At 44.8% G+C, this 8,685-nt stretch overlaps 1 protein-coding gene across 1 annotated transcript in view; it reads left to right on the forward strand.

Moving 5' to 3' along the window:
- PLCD4 (phospholipase C delta 4) overlaps positions 1-8,239 on the forward strand; it is a 514,626-nt gene extending 506,387 nt beyond the window's left edge. The window contains exons 16-17 of the mRNA XM_085650039.1: positions 2,261-2,410; positions 3,497-8,239. Of these exons, the coding sequence (XP_085506165.1) occupies positions 2,261-2,410; positions 3,497-3,594 (248 nt within the window). The 3' untranslated portion in view covers positions 3,595-8,239. The remainder of the gene's footprint in view (positions 1-2,260; positions 2,411-3,496) is intronic.
- The last annotated feature ends 446 nt before the right edge of the window (positions 8,240-8,685 follow it).

Below are 8,685 nucleotides of genomic sequence, written 5' to 3' on the forward strand. Positions count from 1 at the left end.
AGAATCTGTCAAATCTGCAGAGATCGGCAACATTGAGTAGGTTGTCTGCTGAGTTCCTCTTAGTAAAAATTGAACCCCGATTTGAGGAACTTTTAGACGTAATACAACCGCCTCTAGCGAGGAAGCTGTACCTTCAACTCAGGCATGGTAGCCTACCCATTAGGCATTTTACCTCTAAATGGGCCAAATCAGAAGGGGAAGCCTGTCCTACATGTAACTACAAAAGCGAAGATGTTACTCATGTTCTGTTTTTTTGCCCCGCATATGCTCGAATTAGGAAATGTTGGTTAATCCCGATATGCAGGAATCTTGGATTTTGCCATTTTGCACAGGCCTGTCGGGTTTTGATCTATGATACCCATCCTCCTATTGTCTTTGCCGTATCTCGTATTCTACTTAGTATGTGGTGCAGAAGACAAATGTTTTTGTAAATATGTGATAGATAAAGTTTTTCTCTTTTAAATTTGACTTTTTGATAACCTCTGAATTTAATGTCTTTTTAACACTCTATTTTTATCTTGTTTTATTCTTTCGTGCTTTGTATGTATTTTATCTGCACTTTTATGGTCTTTGACCGAAATAAAGTTATCAATGATGATGGCATAATCCAGCGTGTTTATGAAAAAAGCTCACAGGTATTCATGGCCCATTCCCCCAGCATGCCTGCCAACTTCTAGAGCACCAGCCCTTTATATCTGCTTTGGGGGTCTGGATGCCTGTGTACAGTGTGTGTTTCCCAAGAATACAACTTCTTTTTCCACCTATTTGACTGAAGCTCTAGTGAGCACTTTCACTTCCTATTGGCTTTGTCAATCACATGTCTCCCACCTATGCTGCAGGTCAGGGGCTCTTACAGATCCCATTTTCAAGAGCAGACCCTACAAGGATGGGAGCAAAGGGTCTTCAATTGACAAAATGTTCCAGTTTCTTCTCAGTCCAACAGTGGTGATCCTCGATCGCTTCCCAGCAGACTGACCCGTCCGTTGACCCTGATTCTGACGCGAGTTCAGAGGACAGTGTGAAAAGACTACATGACGTCCTTCCCTAGTCTTACACGTGAAGCAGTGGTTCTCCTAGGGCCTCAAGTCCGTGGGATGCACCCCTACATGGAAAGGGGGTGCTGGTATCCATCCTTCTGCATACGATAGTGAGACGCCTTCGGTTCCTCCTCAGGAAGGCGTTGTTGAGGTCCCCAGTGATACCTGCAGCAGCCTCATCATTACACCCAGGGCAAAGGAGACTGAATACATTTAGGTAATGGTGCATTGGACCCCTGCTCAGTGTTGGGCGGTGTCTACTGCCCCACCCTCCCTCCCAGGATACACATATATGCGCATCTTGACACATCCTAGGGGCAACAGCGGCTTTGCAGCAGGTGCTCCTGAACATCCTTTGTATCACTGCTCCATGGGGTATCTACATGTAAACATCCTACTTCAGAAGTGTGCTCTGGGTGAGATGTTTACTTTGGCTGGGCCTTACTAAAGAACTTGTTTTACTAGGGCTGTTTTGTAGTCTCTTTGCGGCCTCCTGAGGTCTTTAACGACTGCTTTCATTTCTTTCAATGAATATGTAGGAGTACGTATGTCACTCACACCTGTGACTATTGTACTCCTATTTTATTTGACCCAAGTACCATCCTTAATTGCTGTTTGTACATCGCCTGGCTTTTGGTTATGAAAATGGTCCTGAAGACAAATGGGGCTGTTGGGAGGTGGTGCCTGGGGCGTGGTTGTGGTCCTGTTAGAGGGCCCGCCTCTGCACAAGGGCTTTAATTCGCTCATGGAAGCAGATAGATGCTGCATAAAGGGGCCATGGTCTCCTGAATGACATGAGCATTCTGCGAGTTAGAAGCAAGAACTATGAACCAGGAGAGCAATAGGCAGGAGATATGGCCAAGTGACAAAACAACAGATTTCCGATCCTTGAGACTTGTGTCCTAATCCCGCCTTCAAAACTTGACCAAACATTGTGTGATTCTGGGCGCACGTCTTCTTAAATTGTAAATCTGTGTAATGTAAACATGTCTGTATGTACCTGTCCCAGTCATTCCAAGTGAACAGCACCACAGATCAACAGAACCAGTTCCCTGCCCTGGTCATGTCTGCAGCTTTCTTGCTGCATACAGTGCTTATGGTGGAAATGTTTCTTTTACAAATAAATACAATTACAAGTTTTAAGGTCCATGATGAGTGACTTTTCCTTTCTACAACAGTAACCCTCCTCCCTGACCATGTCTATTCTTTTTCTTTACACTCAGGATTTAATCCGGTCTGGAATGAAACTCTGCACTTCAATATCCACGTCCCCGAGCTGGCACTCGTGCGCTTTGTGGTGGAGGACTACGACCTAGCCTCAAAGAACGACTTTGTCGGGCAGTACACACTGCCGTTCATGAGCATCAACGAAGGTGAGATGTTCTCTCATGGTGGAAGAGGACCTACTGGTGCGATGTGAGGCCCTTCCACCTGTTGCACACATTTCATTTGCATAGAGAGTGTGTGAACTAGAGTCTGAAGCCCTCTACCGCTGGCATGGTTCTTTCAATGTCCACAGGTTATTGTACAACCCCACAACAGTGACCTCCTGCTCTAACTCTAGTCGCCTTGTAGACCATGTCACCTAGGGCACGACTCTCAGCGAATGGAGGTGGGGTGACCCTGGGGAGGGTGGAGTGGTAGCACAGGCTGGGCTAATGTGCAGGTCAGGAATGAGTAAGCCATTCACATGTGTGAGAAGAGGATACTGAGGTCTATCTTATAATCAGTTCTGCAGGATCTGGATTTACACCAGTGAGAATGAGGCTAGATGCTCTGAGGACTTAACGCCTCAGAGAGCAGGAGGCTGGAAGTTCACCCTTGCGCATGGACAGCAGCGAATACCAACATGACAGTAACGTGACTCCTACTAGAAAATGCAGAGGGTCCTCGTTCGCCATCCTATCTGTTCCCCCCTCTATTATTAGATGTCGGATGGGGGCTATCCCAGAAGCAGAATGCTCCATAATTGTAAACATTTTGTGAGAGGTATGGACGCAGCAGAATATAGTTTCAGACTGGCATCTCAATTTAGACTTTTGGATTGGTACCATTTTCAGTTGTGCTGCCTCTGGACAATGCTGCATATGGAAGCATGGGGCCTGCACAGAACAGCACACAAGTGTCCCTGACATGCTGTTGAATTCTGTTAGCATGTTAAGTACCTGTCTGGTTTTAAGATTGCCAGTACCTGCATGTGGTGGGAGTGATTCAGACATGCCAAATAGAAATGGGGCAATTGCAACTACAAAATGTTTCCATGATGGTTTCCTGGCATAGCCAAAGAAGCCTCCTCAGAGGGAGAAACTTCCGCCACAGCTACCGCCATCTTTAAATATGTCTGACCTTCCACTGCCAGTATGTGTTTATATCAGGCCTAATGTCAGTGAATCATTAAATGATTGATCAGTGAAATGTCCTTGTACAAGAATGCTGATTTCACCTTATTCCACTTGCAGGCTATCGACACATCCACCTTCTCTCCAAAGATGGCACCAAAATCCCGCCCGCCACTGTTTTCGTCCATATAAAGATAACAAACCGTAGAAAGCTATAAACTGCTGAGGGTGTATGTGGACCACACCTGTGTTCTTTTCGAACCCCACTGCCGCCAGGGGACTGACCCCCAGGGGCTGTAGAGAATGCTGTAGACGGTGTGCACCCCATTGCTAAACGCACAGCAATGCTGAAAATGGCCCGTCTGTATACATCACCTGCTAAATCCTGGCTTTGCACTTCAATGCTGACCGCTATGTATATATATTTTTTTATTGTGTACATTGTACAGTTTCTGTTGCTGCTGTTTTTGATACATGGCTTGCTGACCTGTAAGATATTGATGGTTCTGTGGTTGCCGGGTACATTATAAGTTTGTAGCCCTAGGCCATAGAGAACTTATGTACGTATAATATTTAATCTATGCTTTTATTTATTTATTCCTACTTGTACATTACCAACAGTATTGCGCCACTGAGGATTTATTTTTTTACATTTGGGCCCTTGACTGATTAGCGCGGTATTTTCTGTATCCTGTTTCTGTTGGTGCAAAGATATTGCTAATTTTAACATGTATATGCACTCAGCAGAGGCAATGGATTTTAATGTATGTTTTTTTCAGTGCACTGGCAAATGTTTCTAGCATGCCTATTTGTGTAGCTCCGCCCTTCTGCTACATGGCTTCCTGCATCAGTGTCACGCCGACACGGGCCTGGCCACGTGCTCTGGTCTACCTGCAACATTGCGTAATACCATGTTTTAGCCCAATTCCTGCATTGTGGCCAGCCCATTTGACAGTGTTAATTGTACATTTCTGTTCTATTTATTTTTATTTATGTATGTATGATTATATATGATGTCTGAAATGCAGCTGTTGATTGCGCTGCTTTTTGTAGGAAAAAAAAGGTTAAGCGGAGAGGTTTGTACTACAGGGTAAAGGAACGCGAAGGGAAGTATATCTGATGTAATAGTGCAATACCTCCTTCTAGGGAAGCACATCCGAAAGGAACACTCCAGATGTTCCGTGTCCCATGTAGCATTTTCACCTAAAGATAATATAGGTAAATCTTGTCTATCACAAACTAAGGGGCTCACTTAGAGCCCAGCGGGGGGTTCGCTAACCATCCAGGGTGGCAGGGGCTCAGCTTCACCAGCTTGGAGGAGGACCGCCTGCTTTATAGTGGGCCCTTGCAGGGACATTGCTGTCAGCCAGCCGCAGTGACTGGGCCAAACTGGGGAACCCAAAGCAGACCTCCCAAAAATGCCCAAACCACCCTGCTACCTTCCTCTTCTCGCTCAATCGCTTCCTCTCTTTCCATCTATCAATTCTCTCTCCTTCTCTACTCTGACTCTTCTCTCTACCTCTCCCCTCCTTCCCTCTCTCTTGAAGCCCCCTCGTGCCGGCTGGGATTAATCTCAGGGAGTTGGGGAGAGTGACAGAAGCCCCCTCTCAAAACAAAGGGGAATTAAGGAAAAAGGGAGCCCCTCCGCTTAAAACAGAATAGTATCACAAAAGGCCAATAATGGCATTTCATAATTATCGATCAGAACATGAGTTTGTGTTTTTAATCACGTGCCAGGGTCTGGACGATTAAATGTAGGTATGGCACAGTTCCCTGGGCACATTTTTAGTTGTATGTCGAGTGTAAAGTCTGCAGTCTATGTTTATCAGAGAGTCTGTCTTATACACTACAAGCAGGGTGTTTTTTGCAGGGATATTGTAGGTGATCTATTATCTTTTCCGCGTTGTCAGATGAAGACACTGACCAAGGGACACAGTGTTGTTTTGGGCATGATGTTTGAGTGCCTTCCCTGCAGTGTACGAGCTCAGCCAATGATGAGAAGCAGGAGCGAGCGGCCATTGTTACCCAATGGCTCGCAGTGGAAGCTTACACGAGGCGACTCCTACTTCCTTTTATTATGTGTAGCTGAGAAGGCACGCAGCTAGTTTGACGATAATTCTTTGACCTTCATACCCCTGGTCTTTTTTGAACCAGATGATTATACTGGCTAGCCCCATACACTGACGTTCTATGGATTGGGCTCAGTGGCGTAGCTAGATCTTAGCCCGCTTGGGGCGGCCGGGGGTGGGGGGGGGGGGAGTTCTCCCCCCCTGCTACGCCACTGATTTCCCAGGTTAGAAATGACAGAAACAGGACTGAGGGGGTGACAAAATGTCAAAAATAGGACAGCTGGTCCTACTTCTGCCATTTTGTCACCCCCCTCAGTGATGACACCTGGGGCGGCCCGCACCCCCCTTCCTACGCCGCTGATTGGGCTTTCATTCATTTGTGAAAAGAAAAAAATTCCTTTTGGGTTGCGGGAAACTGGGGTCTTTTGTGTTACTGTGCCAATGACAGAGGCACCAGGAGCGGCTCTGGGATTTCAAAACCAGCCTCCAAGGGCTCCAGCCCACTGGGGAAATGCCCGGTGGAATAAAAGGCCTGTCCGGCCCTGCGCAGTGTCATTGCAGCCAGTCTTCATTTGTATTTGTATTTTACAAACAAACCCACAAAATGTGGTGGTGGTGGGGGATGTTTCTGAAATATAGAAACAATGGCACTGTTTTTTTCGCTGTTGGTGGGGGCTTCAGATGCCAGCCATGCCGCTCCATACATAGGGGTCATTGTAGACGCATAGAAGCAGGGGACCCTGTTCACCTGCCTAAATGCGGCAGGTGAAACGCGACTTTTGATCCGTGTGACATCAGCTAATTTCTGACTAATGTCCTGCTTTTGACTGATTTTAAATGACTCCCTACATTTTCGAGTGCTGTTTAAAAATACGTGTTATCATCAACCAGCAAAGACTTCCAAGATAACATCTTTAAAAATAAACACCAATTAAACGTGAATAGATCCAAATCATTTGACCTTCAAGAATCCTAGATTTGCCCCAAAATATGTTAGTACTAGACTTCTAGTTAGATGATTCCATACACCAGTGGAATGTGAATTTAGCTAGATTTGGGCATTGTTAATAGATGATGGAGAGTTTTTCCATATTTATTTTCGAGTCTTTTTAATAGTTGATATTTTTTAATGTATATCTTAACCTTGAACCTTCAATAGTTCATATTTTATTGACCTCAAATGGATGAAAGAATGACACCTTCATTACGAATTAGGAATTAGTGCGATATTTATCGTATGTGGTAAAATGCATATTCTCTTAATCAGAATTTATTTGATGCAAAAAATACCACCAAAGTAGGAATTTTTATAAAGCGAAATAATATGGGCTTTGCAACCTACTGCACCAAAATCCGGATCTCCCAGTATTTACCAAGCATCTTTCACCTGACTAAAGTCATCCGGGGATGCAATTGTTGTCACAATACTCATAATTCTGATATGCAAAGTAACAAGAGATATTGCACATGTCGAAGTTTAACAGACAGCTGGTGAAGAGGCTCTGAGTGTCTGCTGGGATTTCATTCTGTGGCCTGCAGGTTCGACATAGAGCTCTGCTGCAGGGGAGTTAACCCACCAAGCAATTCCTTCTGGAGTGTTGTTCAATAATAATATGCTGTATATTCTCAAGGAAAAGCCGAGCATGAGTGTGAGGGTTCTGTGCCTTGTTGAGGCTATGTAGATTGGAGAATGGTTGTTAATGACAGAGAATTGGGCATTAGTTTGTAATGTTCTGGCCGCCTTTTAATATTTGGACAAACCTCTTCCCTAAACAGGCAGCGCTTTCCATTGATTGGACATGTTTCTGTTCATGGACCATCACAAGGGCAGCAGTGGAAAGAAATGTCTGCACACTCCACAATATGGGTGGTTACTGTAGCATAGAAACAAATTTGAATTGTTAATTGTGAACTGGTCCTACCACAGACTACTTCCCTGCTAAAACTAGGTGTACCCAAGGTGATGACTAAATGTAATGCCATATAAATGAAACCCAAACTGTCTGGAGCACACATCCACATGAAAGGGTTATACATCATTTGGAAACGTACAAGAGGTTTGTATTTGAATACTAGACTAAAAATCACATTACAGCAACAGATAGATGCCCTCTCATTCGGTGTACATAGAATGAACCCAAATACAAAGGACAAAGGCTGTCACAGTAGGTTCCATGAGTAATGTTCTACACAGGGGACACAATGCAACAACAATAACACGAATCTTCATATTTTTGGAATCATTTGGTCTTGACGGTAGACCATTGGAAGAGGAGCGCCCGAATCATACATATAATTTTGTACTATTCATGTACATCTCACCAGTGCATACCTAGTATTACCCTTACCGTTGTTTGTAGGTTTTTCAACAATAACACGTCCTAAAGATTTCCAGTAAAGCACTGCTTGTGTGTCACGTGTACGGCTTGATAATACTGTTACTCCATGTACTTCACTGCACACTAGACACATTACTACACATAGATATTTATGTCTGTATGATGCAATTTACTGTCCCTGTGCTTGAGGACGTTGGCACCTTCCCCCACCAGAGCCCTGAGTTCATCCCCTCTCAGGTGCAGCCTTGTCTGCTCCCCCTTGTGATGGTCAGTTTCCATGGAGATATTTTTGTATATCTGTATGCCAGCCTCCCACACACGCCTCCAGGTACCCCTTTTTTCCAACACCTGCCAGGTGTTGCAAGCTGTGCCCCCCTTTGTCTCCTAAATTCCGTCCAGAACCTTTCATTACCAAGTGGAAACAAATATATAAAGGAATTGGCAATAAAAATAACACTGTATTGTTTGCAAATGTCTGCTACATCACATGCAAAGAATAAACCTCGAAGGATGCCCGAAGGGAACATGTGTGCACTGTTTTTGTTCATCCAGTAGGTGTTACAATATACAGAAACCTTCTGCAACAACAAGATGCAAGGAAGCCTGGAAGTGAGAAAGCAGAGACAAAGCAGGTAAACTGTGATGAAACAATGGCAGACACCGGAGAATTGACCAATCACAAGCTGTACTTTCAAATTGTAAATAAAACAAAGCTGTTGTGCACAAATATTACTGGCCAGAGAGGACAGGAGTGCACTGTAAGGAAACAACTGGGAGGCATTTCTAGAAGTCCTGTTTTGCATCTTAAATATCCAGCAGTACTTCCAGCACCCCTCCCGCCCGCCCTGCCATGGGTACACCAACCCTCTGCCAGTGCATGCCACCTCTCCTGCCTGCAGAG

Source organism: Triturus cristatus, chromosome 3_2 (assembly GCF_964204655.1).
Source record: "Triturus cristatus chromosome 3_2, aTriCri1.1, whole genome shotgun sequence".
In the NCBI taxonomy this organism is placed as follows: domain Eukaryota; kingdom Metazoa; phylum Chordata; class Amphibia; order Caudata; family Salamandridae; genus Triturus; species Triturus cristatus.